Consider the following 18607-nt stretch of genomic DNA (forward strand, 5'->3'; position numbering starts at 1 on the left):
CCCGGACGGGAAGCGGAGAGCACACTATGTGATCTCCACTTCCACATTTGCGGGGCGCGGCCCCGAACTTCAGGTCCGCAGCTCCGCAAAAGATAGAACATGTCCTATTCTTGTCCGCAGCTGCGGACAAGAATAGGCATTTCTATAGCGGGTGCCGGCCGGGTGTGTTGCGGATCCACAATTTGCGGGTCCGCAACACACCACGGACGTGTGAATGGACCCTAACGTATACAAAAACGTATAAGTTAAAACGAAGCCTCAGACTAAGGCCATACAGTGGCATCCGTTCACCATAGAGTTCAATTTAAAAAAAATATTTTTTACTGTATACTTTTTTTACCGGACTCTGCAGGATACAAGAACGTGGCGCGCTGCGTTTTTGTATCCTTTTTTTTCTTCTAACGTATACTTCAAACGGAAGCATAACCCCTCCCTATAAGGCGTGTAGACATTACAACTCCATAGATACTGCAGACCATGTACAGGCTATGTAACTATACATATAACATGCAGCATAACACACCCGGCTCTGCTGCATCTTTATGTTTCCCATTCCGGGTCACACTACTGACCACACAGCTGTAAACTGCAGGGAAAGAAACCTTCCCACCATCCACCGCTAGGAGGAGCCGTTCCCTCTAGCTGTCACGAGCTCGGGCATTACAGCTGGGTGTATTGCGGTAAAAAGACCTTGGTGTGTGTGCGTGTCAGCTGATACAATCATGTGATGCGGTGTGTGACACGGGCTCGGGAGCACCAGAGCGAGCACCCTGACTCCACTGTCTTGTCTCCATCTGCGGAACCATTTTGTTGGTGACTTTAGGACATAACTCATGCGTTTGCCTTCTAGAAAATGGCTTCTGTCTAACTGTGTGAAGGGAAGCGAATGTATTTTAATGCTTTACTTCTTGTACCGAGAAGAGGCGGTGGGTTGTGAGCAAGAGGATGGCGGAGATCTGATGAGCTGACCCTCCGCTTGTTTATACCGACTGTGACAGTTTATCTCAGCTAATCAGGTAAGGATCCTGCAACGTGAGGAGGGGCGAGTGGCCGAGGGCTGCACATACATGTAGCATGTGTGTGCACCAACGTATATGTGAGGAATGGTGTACAGTGCATGAAGGAGATGGTATAATATGTGTATATGGGAAATGTATGATGAAAGTGCTACATATGGACAGGTGTGTATAGGGTGTAATGTGCATGTATGATGTGGTATCTATACATGATGTGTGTGTAGGGTACAATGTGTATACATGATATGTGTGTGTGTATATATTTATATTATGCACTTATAGCGTTACTATATTCCGCAGCTCTTTACAGATATTAGCATCCAGCTGTCCCCAATGGGGCTCACAGTCTAAGTATATGTGTATGATGTAGTATTAATACATGGTGTGTGTGTGTGTACACACACACACACACACACATATTATCCATCTCTCACTCATCTCTGGAGCAATCTGCGACTCTCTATTTGCTCTAGAACAGGGATGCCCAACCTGCGTCTCTCCAGCTGTTGCAAAACTACAACTCCCAGCATGTCAGGACAGTGTACAGATATAGGGGCATGTTGGGAGTTGTAGTTTTGCAACAGCTGGAGCTCTGCAGGCTGAGCATCCCTGCTCTAGAACTACTGGTATCACATCCCGCCGCGGCATTGTTTTTTTTGTAGGGCTCCTCTACTGAACCCCTAAAAATCTCTGTGGAGCCCGCTAAATTCAACCCAACTGCAAATATTGAGAAACAAGGATCGGACATGTTGGGGTAAATAGGCCTAATCCCTTTTTTTTTCTGCCAAGAGATAAGCAGTTGTCTGCGGTGTTTGGCAGCCCTTTTCTTTTCATCGCTATTGGCTAAGCCGAGCAATGGGTTCATGGGGAGTTTTATACTGGATAGGTCATCAGTATCTGATCGGTGGTGGTCCGACACCCGGGACCTCCGCCGATCAGCTGTTTGAGAAGGCAGCAGCGCTCACAGTACAGCACAGTGCTCACCAAGCACAGCGCCGTACATCGTATAGCGGCTGCGCTCGGTATCGTGCTCTGCCCCACTCACTTCTGAACGTGTCGTCACTCGGCTTTGGAAAAGCAGAGAGAAGGCGACGATGGTACTGCGAGCAGTGCTTACCTTCTCAAACAGCTGATCGATGGGGGTCCTGGGTGTCAGAATACCCCTCAAATGCCTGGGCCCCTCACACAGGTGGTACTTACCTCGCTCCCCGGCACCCACGACGCTTCTGATGCTAGCACGGCCGCCACTGCAACCCCCCTGTCGTGCGGACCAAAGCATATGGCAACATGGGGAGGGGGGGCAATAGCAGGCCGCGATGGGGACAAGCCTCCCTAGCATCGCAGGTGACGCTAGGGAGGCTTGTTCCCGTTGCAGCCTGCTATTGCTTGTCCTCCCACCCACCATTGCTGGATGTTTTGATCGGCGCGATGGGAAGAGAGGGCGGGGGACGTGCGGGCATCAGAAGTGACACGGGTGCCAGGGAGCGAGGGAAGTACAACCTGTGTGAGGGGCCCGGGCATTATAGGGTTTGGATTTAAGAGAAGGTTTGTCCAGCATCTATCATATATTCGGAGGCCCACCCCTGTAGCAGAACAACACGCCGGTCTATCAGCGCACTTTGTAGGCGCCTTACTAACCCTCATAGTCTGATCAGGTCAGCCGAGGAGCTCCTCCACCATTTTCTTTCAGGCGTCGTCAGCAGTTTGGCGATGTCTGCATGCCGTGGTGTTATATCCTGTACAGATTACGGGTGCGGGTACCTTCACATCTGCGGCAGCGAGCAGCATCCGGCCGTGCCAGTTTCTATAGTTCACCACCGGATCCCCAGCATTTGTGCCGGATGAAGCATGCCGCTGATGTCAACGTACCCTGAGGGCATTGGGAAATTGACCGTTCAGGAGACGCTTCGGTTTTGGTCATTGTTGAGCCCACATTGTCCGGAGCGCACTTTCTGCTCTATGGAGTAACACGAATGCCCCAGCTGAGGGTACAGCCCGGCGTGTGTGTGTGAATGGCGCCCTGCGGCTCAGTGGCGATTGCGTCACCTGTGACAGGAAGCTCTTGACCGCACGCTCCTCTTCCCACTATTTCGATTGCCTCACATGGTAGAGGGAAGTAAAGTAATGTGAAGGCCGTGATTTCCAGAACCTGTAATGCAAGAGCTTATTGGAAGCTTTTTCTGCACATAAAAAGAAAAGAAAAAAATCCAAAATGTTAAAATAATCCATTTCTTCCCCATTGTCCCTCTGCATGGTGACATGTCGTTGTATGACATCACTGTAGTAATCCCTGCAGCTGGTCATGATGTGACATCAGCGCGCCGGAGTGTCTGCTTCTGGGTCTCTACATTATATGTACGTTTCTGGACAAACTTGTGACATGATTTGGGCTCCATTAAAGGGCATCTGTCAGCAGTTTTGTACCTATGACACTGGCTGACCTGTTACATGTGCACTTGGCAGCTGAAGGCATCCGTGTTGGTCCCATGTTCATATGTTGCCCGCATTGCTGAGAAAAATGTATTTATATATGCAAATGAGCTTCTAGGAGCAACGGGGGCGGTGCTGTTACACCTAGAGGCTCTGCTCCCTCTGCACTTTGACAGGGCCAGGCAGTGTAAACGTGATCACACCTGGTCCTGATTTACTACCTGCGGCCCTCCAGCTGTTGCAAAACTACAACTCCCAGCATTCCTGCACAGCCTACAGCTATTAGAGCAGGCTGGGAGCTGTAGTTTTGCAATAGCTGGAGGGCCGCAGGTTGAGCATCCCTGCCATAGACAGTATACAGCCCGGCTGTCTGGACCTGCACCAGATTTATCACAGGGGCCCCGGCTGGATGATACGTCTGGTGCAGGGACGGACACTTTTCTCTGACTCTATACCAACTATTGGTTGGCTTACCTTGAGACACATTTTTACTTAAGAATTGCGCTAACATTTTGGTCATTTTGGTGAATAATGGTGTATCTTAGGTCCCATACACTTTCCTGTGAAGCTCAACTCACTTCCTGTTAAGCCCCACCATTTTTTTTGTAGCATGTTGGAAAAAAGTGTAGAAACCCGAGATGCGCCATTTTGCTCCACTTTTTTAAAAAATTTTTTAGACTAAGCGAGTCATTTTATTAAGCTGAAATACGCCTATATTAGACATATTTTAGGCGCAGCTGGTTGCAATCTGCGACTTCTCCCCACTCACGCCAGGTCTAAAAAAGTGGATGGAGAAGGCTGCAGTCCCGTCTCATGTACTACCAGGCATAGAAGAAGGTCTAACTGTAAAACCGCCAGGATGCCGTCTTACATTTAGAAGTGGCGGAGGATCCGCTAAAGTAATGAAAAGGCCGGCGGCTCTTCATAACTCCTGCGCATCCACCGCCATCCTAGGGGTTTATAAAGACCGGCGTCTAAAACACCGGTCTTAATAAATGTGCCCCTGAGTTTTTGGCGTGGATGCGTTAGTGAATCTGGGCCAAAGCCTCTGAATTTGTGCCATGAATAAAATTTTTAAACCAGGACCTGGATCTCAATACTTCAGTAATTTCATGTAATTAAAAATTAATAAAGCCACTGAGTTATTCAATAAAATGTATCTGTATAGCGCCACCTGCTGTTTGTTCTTGTCCTTATTTCTTGTCCATCTCACTGAGGTGGTCGCACACGCTCAGTTTAAATCTTTAACTGCCGCCAGCCATATCTTCTGTGACGGGAAAGAGCTGAGCAAAAAGGCCACGTCCCCTGGGCTGCCAGCCTGAAATAAATCTAGCAGAGTAATAGGAGTAAAGAATGGGGAGATCTCTGGATCCATGTGAGGTCCAGGGCTGGTTCTAGCTTTGTTAGAGAGAGGTTGTCATGTCCTATAGGGTGTCTGATTCTCATTTTTTACATTAATCATGGGATAACTTCTTTGAAAGAGGATTTTTCAGCTTACTGATCACTTACCAACAGAATAAGTAAGAGTGGATGACATGAAAACCCCATTATTTTTAGCGTTCTACATTATAAATCACACATGAAGACGGACAAGTCGCCTCTAAATAAACTCCTCAGGACTTCCTTGACCCATACGAGTCTGTCCATACAGCAGCTAGAAGTCGCACACCCTTTGGTTGTATGTGAAATAAGCAGTGCCCGCCCCTCAAGTTTCACGGATCACCAATAGGATATGTATCTCCAGACAAACGTACAGCTCTCAAAAAGGTCGCAGTGCAGGTAGGTTTTGTTGAGAATCTAGTGTCGCCTGAAGACAAACTGCAAGCAACGTTTTGGGCTTACATACCCTTTTCCAAGGCATGGTGGAGCGGCGGACGGGACGTGTTTCGCCTGAGTACTTGCTCGCTCCACTTAGAGGGAACCTGTCGCCATGGAAATGCAATGTAAGGTATATGCAGTATATTACAGAACAGGAGGAGCTGAGCAGATTGGTATTTAGTTTTACGGGAAAAAATTCATCCAAATTTGTATTTTATTCATTTAAATTTCTTCTCATTCTGGACTTTGAAGTCAAGGAGGCGGTCCTATCAGTGATTGACAACCTGCCCACTGTGACTGTGTATACAGAGATAGCTGTCAATCACTGATAGGACCGCCTCCTCAGAGGGAAGGCTGTCAGTCACTGATAGGACCGACTCCTCAGAAGGAAGGCTGTCAGTCACTGATAGGACCGCCTCCTCAGAGGGAAGGCTGTCAGTCACTGATAGGACCGCCTCCTCAGAGGGAATGCTGTCAATCACTGATAGGACCGCCTCCTCATAGAGGGAATGCTGTCTGTCACTGATAGGACCGACTCCAGGACTTCAAGACTCAGAATGAGCAGGTATTTAACTGAATAAAATACAAATTATACTGAATCTTTTCGCCCAAAACTATATAACAACCTGCTCAGCTCCTCCTGCTCTATAACCTGCTGCCTGCAGCTCAAACACTATGTTCAACATGACAGGTTCCCTTTAAGCTTGAACAAGGGCGTGTGAGCCCCAAACGTCGCTTGTAATTTGTCTTCTGGTGACACTGGATTCTACACAAAACCTACCTGCGCTGTCGCCCCTGTTGAGAGCTGTTCTTTTTTCCGGAGATATGTATACTGTCCTTTAGAATCCACTACTGAGGACTTGCGGCAGACATTTTGGTTCTCATGAAGCCATGACACTAGTGTGAGCTAGTGCCTTAGGGCTCATGCACATCAACATATTTATTTTCCGTGTCCATCCCATTCCTCCCCCCCTCCGTATACAGAACCAATCACTTCAAAGGGTCCGCAAAAAAAAAGGGAAATTACTCCGTGGGTATTCCATTTCCATATGGCTGTTCCGCAAAAAAAAATAAAACGTCCTTATTCTTATTTTGCGGAGGATAGGCATTTGTTAGAGTGGATTGGAGGAGAAAAAACGGATGCAATACGGATGTCACACGGACATCATCTGTATATTTTGCGGATCCGTGTTTTTAGTGACCTTGGGTCTGGTAAAAAAAATCACGAACACATGCCCTACTTTCATCTGTGATGTGGACCAAGATCGTCCATTATAGTCATGGGACAGTGAAAAAACATGCACACCACACGGATGGCATTGGTTTGTGTCCGGGTTCGGTCCGTTTTTCCCTGACCACTGATAGGAGATGCTTTGGAAATTAACATTCAGCCTAGCAGCCTAGTCCATGGACTAAGGATGACACACGGACCAAACTCGGATTCTTCACGGATAAAACACTTACTGATTTTTGCACAGATTTCATATGGACACAGAAACGTGAAGGAGGCCTCAAGGCGCATTTACACGCCCCGGGCGAGTGGGCAATTATCAGGAAGGAACCATTCTTACCCAATAACTGCGCACTCGTCAGTGGAGGTGAGAGTTGCATTTACATGTAGAAATCACCTCTGCTGTATGGGGACGAATGATGGCCGCTGATGGCAGTTTTGCATAACGGCAGCGGACCCATTAATTTCAACGGGGCCGCAAAAGATGTGGACAGCACCGCAGCCCTGCAAAAAAGATAGAGCATGTCCTATTCTTGCCCGCAATCGCGGACAAGAATAGGCATTTCTATCATGGAGCCGGCCATGTGCGGTCCGCAAACTGCAAAACACTTACGGACGTCTGAATGTGGGTGATCGGTGACATATGTACACGGGCCAATCTTAAGGAATGAGCATTCTTAGTTCCATTTGTTTCCAATATTCGACCGGACAATTGTGCGGTGTAAATCTGGATGGTTATATCGTGTTTGGTGTCCACGGGTTACCATGGTGCGTGCTTACGTTATACTCATACGGTAGGTATCACTCGAAGCGCCTCCCGTACACTGCAGCGCACCAGCTAATAAAGTGAAATGGCGTTTTCGTGTGCAGCGCAACAGGACGTCGTGGTTTGATTATGGCATAACCCCTTTAATACCCATTGGAAAAAAAATGCATCTGTATAAGAAAATACGCCAGACTCTGCTACATTAGAGGGGTTCTCCCATCTGGGCGTTTACGGCATATCGGTAGGATATGCCATAGAGGTCCTATAGGTGCAGGTACCTTCTGGGGGACCCGCCGTGAATGAAGAGCATAACACGCATGTGCGACCACCCTCCATTCACTGCAATGAGACTTCCGAAAATAGTCAAGCCAGCATTCGGCTATTTTCAGAAGTCCCATAGCAGTGAATGAAGAAAGCCGCGCTTGTATGGTGCGCTGTCCATTCCCTGTTCTTGAAATGGGTTCTACACCTAAAATTATACTATATCCTATTGCTGTGCAATAAATATCCATCTTTGAATACCCCTTTTTAAAGAAGCATTTTACGCCAAATTCTTGGCACAATCGGATAAATAAAGGTGGGCTAAGGAGCTGTATGTTCTGGTCGCCTGCAGCCGCCACTAGAGGGAGCTCAGCTGCTTCCTGCATACTGATATACATTGAACTCAGTAATAACACAGTACATGCAGTGAGCTCCTTTTAGCCAGAATATGATGTGCACGCAAAACAAATATCACTTGGACGCCTCTTGCACATCCCCCATTGCAGAGTGGCCCCAGTCCCATGGTGCATCCTTGCTGACTCCCAGACCTACATAAGATTTGTCCAACTTTGCATTAAAAGGATAATTTTCCCAGGGTGGGCATGGAGGGGTCCTGACTCGGCCTACAGCAGATTTCTGGGGATAAAAGTATTCGACATTTTGGATTTAAATATGCCCGATCCTTTGTTTTCTCAGGAGATAAGCCGCCCCCAGAGATGTCTGGCGGTGGCATATTCTCTTGTCCCCATTGAGAACACATGCATGCTCGGCTAAGCCAAGCGTGCATGTTCATGGGATGAACGGCGCATATGGCTAGCCGTACCTATAAGTGTGGGCGTTGTAGACCTCTTCCCCCTTTCTCTTTTGCTTGTTTGCCAGAGCCGGCTGACTTTTTATGTAACCTCTCCGTCTGTCCAGTCATTTACCATTTCATCTAACATTTTAATTAGATAATTGCCGTGTGGCCGGCTATGAGTTCGAGGAACACACACCAAGTAAACATGTTTTGCGCTGAACATTTCAGCTCCTCTATTAAGGGGAAACTTTTTTTTTTTTTAGCAATTTCTGCAATACAAGAAAGAACAGGACACATTCTATAATTTGCGGAACGGACATACGGTTGCGGACAGCGCAAGGTTGACATTAGAAATGACGGGGTCCATGTGCATTCTGCAAAAACAGTGGATTGTACACAGATGCAAAATACAATCTTGATTATTTTCCACGTACAGAGCATCTATCAGCATGACCAACCCTATTAAACCAGGCATTTTGCCTGATAGGGTTGATCATGCTGATTAAATTGATATGTCTTAGGACTCATGCACGCGGCCATAGTTTTGGTCCGCACCCAATCTTCATTTATTGTGGATCCGATACGACCCGTTCACTTTAATGGGGGCCGCAAAAGATTCGGGCAGCGCACTGTGTGCTATCCGCTCCGCATCCGGACATTACTACTGCAGTTAAAAAGATAAATGGTGACATGCAGTAGGCACGGATCGGTGATTTGCGGACCGCCCCTTATGGCCATGTTCATGAGCCCTTATGGTTGTAAGAAGAACTCCTGCAGCAATTATATTAGTTTTTATGCAAATTAGGCAGTGCGAGCACCAAGGGGCCAGTCTAGCTCTTGGAGCACCGCCACTGCTACGCCCTTAGGACTCTTTCACACCAACGATATGGATTGCATCAGGATCTGTTCAGGGAAAAACTGATGGTTTTGCAAGCAAGTTCAATCAGTTTTGTCTGCCATTGTGTTCAGTGTGTGCATTTTTTCCCCCCTTCCGGATTGCGTGTGTTTTTCACATGTATGAAAAATAACCTGAAATATAACACTCAACATCTCCTTGCAACAATCAGTGAAAAACCCATTGTATCCGGATGTCTTCCGTTTTTCACACAAGCCCCATTCACTTCTATGGAGCCGAGGTTGCGTGAAAAATGCACAATATAGAACGTGCTGCGATTTTTTTTTTTTTCCTGAACGCAGAATAATGCGTGAAAAAACGATGCTCATGTGCACAAACCCATTGAAATGAAGGGGTCAGGATTCAGTCCGAATGCTATGTGTTCACAACACGTATCGCATCCAGACGGAAAACTCGCTTGTGTGAAAGAGGCCTTAACGCTCAGTACGGTTCCCCCCCCCCCCTTCCCCTTTGATTGACAGGACTAATATCTCTGTCTAATGGTGTCTGCGCTGTGACTCACTAAGGCCTCTTTCACACGGGCGAGATTTCCGCGCGGGTGCAATGCGTGAGGTGAACGCATTGCACCCGCACTGAATACGGACCCATTCATTTCTATGGGGCTGTGCACATGAGCGGTGATTTTCACGCATCAATTGTGCGTTGCGTGAAAATCGCACCATGCTCTACATTGTGCGTTTTTTCACGCAACGCAGGCCCCATAGAAGTGAATGCGAGTGCGGATGCGGTGCGATTTTCACATATGGTTGCTAGGAGACGATCAGGATGGGGATCCGATCATTATTATTTTCCCTTATAACATGGTTATAAGGGAAAATAATAGCATTCTTAATACAGAATGCTTAGCAAAATAGGGATGGAGGGGTTAAATTTTTTTTTTTATAATTTAACTCACCTCATACACTTGTTCGCGCAGCCCGTCTTCTTTCTTCTTCTTTGTTGTCCAGGAGGAAAAGGACCTGTGGTGACGTCACTGCGCTCATCACATGGTCCATCACATGAACCACCACCATGGTGATGGATCATGTGATGGACCATGTGAAGAGCGCAGTGACGTCACCACAGGTCCTTTTCCTTCAAAGAAGAAGAAAGAAGAGATGCCGGGCTGCGTGAACAAGTGGATTAAGGTGAGTTAAATATTTTTTTTTTTAACCCCTCCATCACTATTTTACTAAGCATTCTGTATGAAGAATGCTATTATTTTCTCTTATAACCATGTTATAAGGGAAGATAATAAATCTACAGAACACCTAACCCAAACCCGAACTTCTGTGAAGAAGTCGGGTTCGGGTCTGGGTACCAAATATGCCGATTTTTCTCACGCGTGTGCAAAACGTGTGAACCCAGCCTAATAGAGAGCGCTATACGGGGACAAGAGAATACTTACCTTTCCATTCTGCCGCCACTCGTTGTCTTTGAAGCTTCCTAGAGGAATGCATGATTTTGAAGGGCGCAGTGGTGCTCCAAGAGCTATGCTGGCCCCTCGGTCCTCAAACTGTCTTATTTGCATAAATATAAAATCAAATAGATTATATTTTTTTCCTGTTTTTTTTTTTGTTTTTTTTTTACCTACTGTAACGCCATGAAGTTGCGGCCACCCACCTGTTGGAGTGGAATAGGTTGAAGGGATCGATGCGGTGGCCGGAGGAAAGCTGACAGCCGAAGTCACTGATGCCCAGACAGACTTAACTAATGCTGCCCCACTGAACGGGGCAGGAGCTTGTCCAGGGCCTAATACATGGATAATAGAAAAAAAATGAAGTCGGACATAATCTTTAAAGGGGTTGTTCTAAACTTGATGTCGTACACTTTGGACAATGCCAACCACCTGAGCAAGCTTTATTCAATGCCAGCTTCATCATTTTAAAAAGCTTATGTCATTTTTTTATGTTTTATTCTAGGGAAATTCCGCCTACGACCAACACTTAACCCACAATTATGACCGAGTTCTGGTTGATCTCCGCTCCTGGGGAGAAAACATGCCAGCAAACCTGGGAAAAACTCATGGCCGCCACCATTAAGAATAACAACTTGTCTGCCAATCACAAGTTTAACATACCTGACTTAAAGGTACGTACTTTTGATTTTGAGATCTTAAAGGGGTTTTCCTGGTTCGGGATCTTGATGGCCTACCCTCAGGGACTGGACGAAGCTGCAATATCCTGCACTGCCGCTATAATGTAGACAGCGTGCAGTTAGATGGCCCCATGTAAGCAGCGAAGAGGTCACGGTGCCTTAAAGCTCATCGCGGCTCTTTTACGCTGCAGATCACTTGGGGTGCTGAGAGTCGGACCTCCACTTTTCTGATCCTGAGGATAGGTCATCAACATCCAGAACGTGGACAACTCAATCTGAATTAAATGTTTCTCACTGATTTTCATGAGAGGCTTGTGGCCTAGCAAGTGCGAGATGTGGCTCTTAAAGGGGTTGTGAAGCCAGTACATGTTGATGACCTTTCCTCAGGATAGGTCATCCATATTTGATCGGTGGGGGTCTGACACCCGGCTGTTTTGAAGAGGAAGCTGCGATCTACTTCCACTTTCAGATTACACTGCTGGTCATCTTGGAGGTCTTGGCGGCGCAGTGTAATCTCTTGAATGGGATGAGCACTTGTAATGACACTGCGCTGCCAACGCGCTGTGTATTCTTAAAGAGAAAGTAGCTACCTCCTCTTCAAACGGCTGATCGCAGGGTGCGAATAGATATTGATAACCTATTCTGAGGCTAGGTCAGAAATATGTACTGGCTGTACAACCCCCTTAGCTAATGGAGGAAGGTGGACGCTGGCGGTGAGGCTCCTCTGTGAGCTACTTATGACAGAAAAACACTGTCAAATTCTTCTCTCCAGGTTTTTTCAGTCATAAATACTAGACGACACTTGCTTTAGCTTTTATTTTATTTTTTGCTTTTTTTTTTGTCTCCTTAACATTTTGCCGTCAGATGACTTTGAGTTTGTGAACCGTTCTGAATTTTCTATAAAAGTAGATAAAGATAACTCAAAGGAATGAGTCATAAATGGTAGACTTGGTCATTTATTTATTGAGGAAAATGATCCAATATCGCATGTCTGCGAGTGGTAAAAGTATGTGAACCTTTGCTTTCAGTATCTGGTGTGACCCCCTTGTGCAACAATAACTACAAAAAGTTCCTGCTTGTTGATGAGTCCTGCACATCAGCTTGGGGGAGTTTTACCCCATTCCTCCGTACAAAACAGCTTCACCTCTGCTATGTTGGTGGTTTCCTCCCATGAACTGCTCGCTTCAGGTCCTTTCTATTGGATTAAGGTCAGGACTTTGACTCAGCCATTCCACAACTCTAACTTTATTCTTCTTTAACCATTCTTTGGTAGAATGAGTTGTGTGCTTAGGGTTGTTGTCTTACTGCATGACCAATGCTCTCTTGAGATTCAGCTCATGCACAGTCCTAAAACATGATAGTACCACCACAGTGTTTTCCAGATGGGATGCGTTTTTATGCTGGAATGCAGTGTTTTTCTTTCTCCAAATATAATGCTTCTCTTGCAATCTTGTCATGCTCAGCATTGCTGTTCACTGTCCTCCTGATGGTGAACTCATGAACATTAATATTAGCTAATGTGAGAAAGGCCTTTAGTTGCTTAGACGTTACCTTGGGTTCCTTTGTGACCTCGTGGACTATAACACACCTTGCTCTTGGTGTGATCTTTGTTGGTTAACTACTCCTGGAGTGGGTAATAATACTCTTCAATTTTCTCAATTTGTACACAGTCTGTCTGACTATGGATTGGTGGAGTCCAAACTCTTTAGAGATGGTTTTCTAACCTTTTCCAGTCTGATGAGCATCAACAACTCTTCTTCTGAGGCCCTCAGAAATCTCCTTTGTTGATGCAAGGATACACTTCCATAAATGTGTTGCAAAGATCAGACTTTTGATAGGACCCTGTTCTTTAAATAAAACTGTTCGCCCACTCACCACTGATTGTCATCCCATTGACTGAAAACATATGACTCTTAATTTCACCTTCAAATTATTTACTAATCCTAAAGGTTCACATATTTTTGCCACTCACAGACATGTGATATTTGATAATTATTTCAATAAATCATCAAGTCTTAATATTTTGACTCATTTGTTTGATTTGGTGTTTTTTACCTACTTTTAGGACTTGTGCGACAAATGTGATGTAGTTTTTGATCAAATTTATGCGGAAGTATAGAAAATATCACAAACTTTCGAGCACCACTGTTCTATGGCGCGTGAGCACTGCAGTCAGCTAATGCCCTCCGCTGTATACAACATGAGACTTCTGAGGACATTGATTGGCTGCAGCGGTCACGTGCTGTATACCTGTGTGTCATCACTGATGGCTTGTATGCAGACAGCTTGCAGAGAACCAGAGCTGCAGCAAACAGATGGAGGGGTGTAGTCTATGATATGTTCTCTACACTTTAGAGGCTGTCCAGTGATGGCCTATCTTCAGGTTAGCACCAACAAAGCAAAACAATCGGCACTGCCCACCATTAATTCTATTGTGGTAGCAACTACAAACCCACCAACGGTGGCTTGTAAGCCCCATGCAGTCCGTACATTTACTAGTCCTCTCCCGATAATGTACCTGTTGTCAGGAATTTAATGAAGACCTGTGAGGTGCAGTGCCGTGGGTTCACCTCTTTTTGTTGACTCCCCCCTCAAGTTAGGCCACCGCTGTCCCCCACTGATCAGGCCACCCGCACCCCCACTGATCAGCTCTTCTGCAGTAGCCCCGGTGGCAGAACCACACAGCTTCATCCATTGTACCCTTGAAGTGAATGGGAGCAGCGCTGCATTAAACCGCTCCGTCCACTGAGCAACAGACGTTGCTGCTCTACAGCGCCGGAGCTTCTGCACAGCAACTGATCGGCGGAGTGTCCGATCTGATCAGATAGCAATGACCTATCCTGAGGATAAGCCATCACTTATAAAGAGTTAGAGAACTCTTTGGAGGGTTTTAGTAGCCTGGGCTGCCTTTTATTTATTAAACTTGGACAACCCCTTCAAGCCACCTGCACACGTTGCGGAATACGAGCAGGTTTCTCTATGCAGCACAGCGTAGCACAGTATCGGCAAAGTGTATGAGATTACACAACTCTCATGTACACTTTGCAGATTTTTTTTCTGTGCGGATATTGACCTGCGGTGCGGATTTCCAAATCTGCAGCATGTCAATTATGTTTGTGGTTTTGGCTGCGGATTTAACCCTTCTCCAATGAAGGGTGAGATCTGCGGCAGAACTGCATCAAATCCACACCAAAAACTACTGTTAGAAATTGTGGATTTTGGTGCACGGAAATTTGCGCAGATCTTGTGTGCATTCATCGGCACTCGTGCGCAGGTGGCCTATAAGAGTGCTGCTCCAGTGAGGTATCTTTTCTCCCCGCCACTGTCTATGGTCATATATTTTATGTCCGATTTTAATACACAGGTAACACGCCTCTCGGGTAATTTGTGATGTTTCTTAATTTTTGTTTCTGATTTTGCTTTTATCCAGGTCGGCACTCTTGATGTCCTGGTCGGTTTATCTGATGAACTGGCTAAACTGGACTCATTTGTAGAAGGGTAAATGCTATATTAATATATGTTTGAAGGGGTTGTCTCAGTTCAGCAAATGGCATGTAGAGAAAGTGAATACAGGCCACTTACTAATGTATCGTGATTGTCCATATTGCTTCCTTTTCCATCGCATTATACATGGCTCATTTCCGGGGATCACGGCCACCGCTGCAGCCCAGATACGAGGTGGCCGGGGCAGGAGCTGTGGTGCATGCGTGCTTATGTGCGCCCCCACAGTCCTGGCCACCCTGCAAGCACAACCACCGCTGCTGGATTGCAAGGTGGTCATAACCCCTGGAAACGAGCAGTTGATATGTATCCATCTAATATGCATGGGGGATGTCATGACTTTCTCCTGATAGCACATGTCTGGGGACATGAGGATAGGGCTGTTGGATTTCATCATGACCACCCTTTTGTTCTTCAGGGCGATAATTCTCTTATTGAAAACACGTGCATGCTCGGCCAAGTCTGCTTGTAGGTGGGAGGGAGGCAGTCTTAGGCTACTTTCACACTAGCGTTCAGGGCTCCGCTTGTGAGTTCCGTTTGAAGGCTCTCACAAGCGGCCCCGAACGGATCCGTCCAGCCCTAATGCATTCTGAGTGGATGCGGATCCGCTCAGAATGCATCAGTTTGGCACCGTTTGTCCTCCGCTCAGCAGGCGGACCCCTGAATGCAGCTTGCAGCGTTCAGGTGTCCGCCTGGCCGTGCGGAGGCAAACGGATCCGTCCAGACTTACAATGTAAGTCAATGGGGACGGATCCGTTTGAAGATGACACTATATGGCTCAATCTTCAAACGGATCCGTCCCCCATTGACTTTCAATGTAAAGTCAAAACAGATCCGTTTGCATTATCATGAACAAAAAAAAATAACATTTTTTTTTTCTGTTCATGGTAATGCAAACGGATCCGTTCTGAACGGATCTAAGCGTTTGCATTATAGGTGTGGATCCGTCTGTGCAGATACCAGACGGATCCGCACCTAACGCAGGTGTGAAAGTAGCCTTAGGCCCCCTGCACACGGACGTTTTTTTTTCCCGTTTACTGGCCGTTTTTTGCGTTCCGTATACGGAACCATTAATTTCAATGGTTCTGCAAAAAAAACGGAATGTACTCCGTATGCATTCCATTTCCGTTTTTCCGTTCCGTTCTAACATAGAACATGTCCTATTATTGCCCGCAAATCACGTTCCGTGGCTCCATTCAAGTCAATAGGGCCGCAAAAAAAAAACGGAATACATACGGAAATGCATCCGTATGTCTTCCGTTTCCGGTTTCCGTTCCGTTTTTTGCGGAACCATCTATTGAAAATGTTATGCCCAGCCCAATTTTTTCTATGTAATTACAGTATACTGTATATGCCATACGGAAAAACGGAACAGAAACGGAAACACAATGGAAACAAAAAACGGAACAACGGATCCGTGAAAAACGGACCGCAAAACACTGAAAAAGCCATACGGTCGTGTGCAATAGGCCTTACAGGTTGTTGGCTTGTCTGTCCGTATCTTCCTTTGTGCTTCCGTGGGCATGCTTCTTGATGATTGGGTTAGGGTCATTGTTTTTAGATTTTATTTTTTGTTAGGAAATGATAAGCTCGAACTGAGCGGTCGTTTCTTCTAAAATCCATTTTTCCGGGGCGGATCCAACAAGTCAAGAGAGGCGCACTCAGGACCTTTCTGCGAGCCGTGAGACAAATTATTCCCCGCAGATGGAGATCAACCGAGTGTATACAAAAAATAACTTGGGTATCTGCACTTAATATCCTTGTCCGTATGGAGGAGATGGGAGCCGAGGTTTAATCATGGATGTGTGTCTTAACACAGGTCTGGGAGCCATGGTCTCGGTTCCAATTTTCGGACTGGTTGGCCAAAGGCATTGTCCCCTCATAAGCCATATAGCCAATATGTGTCACGCACACAGCATTCACCCTTACCCACCTTACCTTCTGTCCCTGTCAGGCCCCAATGTCTGTGAGTTCATGTCCTATTATGACTTGGTATCCCTTAATTATTATAGTTAAGGGATAGATGCATGTGTACGAGACATTATACAATGGAAAATGTATTTGAAAGAACAGCAGTGTCCACACACCTGCACCATTTGAATGTGTATTCTTTTATTACTTTAATAAAAAGATTGAACCATAAAATTCCTGTAATAGTAATGATTATTGTAATAGTCGACAACATAAATCCTTTAATGTTTTTTTACAGAGCGGTGAAGAAGGTTGCGCAGTATATGGCGGATGTTCTGGAGGACAGCAGAGACAAGGTGCAGGAGAACCTTTTGGCCAGTGGAGGTAACGCTAGCGCTCATGCAGACTGATACATTTATAGTAACGGGCCATCCATATAACCCGTATCATATTACAATTTTTTATGACATATATCATATGTATCACAGCTGGCTATCTCTTCAGCTTGTCCACCTATCCACACGAGGTTCACTGAAGGCGGGCAGGACCCCTGGGACTTTATAATTTTGGTAGATCAAAAAATAAAGTTCTGGATAAATGGTGGAGACTATGACATCTCCTCCTTGTCACTTTCCTGAAGGGTGACTTTGATTTCTCGCCCATATTCCTTGGGGGACACAGGAAACCATGGGTATAGCTCTGCTCCCTAGGAGGCGTGACACTAAGTGAAAGCTGTAAGCCCCTCCTCCATCAGCTATACCCTTCAGCCTGGAGAAGAGACTGCCAGTTTTTGCTTAGTGTCCAAGGAGGCAAGACACCCCCTGCTTATGCAGGGTTGTTTTCCTATAATTTTTATTTTTGCGTTTTTTGTTGTTTTAATTCGATTTTTTTCTACTTACAGGGACAACAGAGGCGCATTAGACCCCTCTGTTTCTCCCGGGGTTGAGTTGCGCCAGTGCCGGTAATTCCGCACTGCCGCCTCCCCCACAGAAGACAAGGTGGACCAGGGCAGCCTCGCTCCCCTGCGTCCCGCCAGCTCAAGGGTCGCCCGCACGCCAAGTCCCTCCCCCGGCTTCCTGCCACTGCGGTGCCAGTAGCTGAAGGGGCGACCCTGCTGGATGGATTGAGGGCGAAGACAGCATATGGTGAGAGTGGCTGCTCCAGCCTCCCCTTCCTTCCTCCCACCGCTGCTACATCCACCACCCCCCCCCCCCATATGGGCATATCGTACCGGCAACCTTACCGGGTATCATTTGGGGGGGACTTTATCTGGGCAAAATCCTTTATTTATGGGCAGGGCACGAACTCTGCCTTCAGGGGACGGCTGTAGGCAGGAGGCAGTCTGCCACATCAGGCGCGGCGGGGGCCGTTTTCTTGGCGCGAACGGCGCCATTTCATCTGGCCGGCACTCATCCACCTCGGGGGTTAAAATCATTTTGCCGCGTGCGCGCGGCTCTGCGTCTCTTTCAGCGCATCAAGGGGTGGGCGGAGCTTCACAGCGCTCCGCTACTTCCGGTTTCGTCGGGCTCCACATCGCATAGTGCTGCGTGGAATCCTATCTGCGTCCGATCCTGAAGCTATTCATCCCCGTGCCTGCTGCCTCTCCTCCACAGCCTCCTTCAGTCTGCTCCCCTTGCTGCTGCCGCTTGCATCATCCGGGTCTGGTAGGACTGTTAACCCCCTCCGTGCCACCAGTACTGTTGTTGGGTGTAATCCCCGTTCCTTTTGCCCTGGGGTCTCCCACTTTAAGGCAACATTTTTTCCACCATGTCAGACCCTTCTGCAGCCGCCAAGCCTTGGTACCATGCCTGTACTGCTTGTAGGGAACCCTTTCCCCGGGGGCAGTCTGATCCGCACTGTCCTGCATGCCGAGTTCCACCGCAGC

At 46.9% G+C, this 18607-nt stretch overlaps 1 protein-coding gene across 1 annotated transcript in view; it reads left to right on the plus strand.

Annotated features, from left to right (window-relative positions):
• Positions 1–891: 891 nt before the first annotated feature.
• Positions 892–18607, plus strand: part of ATP6V1C1 (ATPase H+ transporting V1 subunit C1) — a 66045-nt gene continuing 48329 nt past the window's right edge. The window contains exons 1-4 of the mRNA XM_040432254.1: positions 892–1016; positions 11136–11304; positions 14741–14808; positions 17021–17106. Of these exons, the coding sequence (XP_040288188.1) occupies positions 11173–11304; positions 14741–14808; positions 17021–17106 (286 nt within the window). The 5' untranslated portion in view covers positions 892–1016; positions 11136–11172. The remainder of the gene's footprint in view (positions 1017–11135; positions 11305–14740; positions 14809–17020; positions 17107–18607) is intronic.

The sequence above is a fragment of the Bufo bufo genome, chromosome 5 (genome assembly GCF_905171765.1).
Source record: "Bufo bufo chromosome 5, aBufBuf1.1, whole genome shotgun sequence".
Classification (NCBI taxonomy): Eukaryota; Metazoa; Chordata; class Amphibia; order Anura; family Bufonidae; genus Bufo; species Bufo bufo.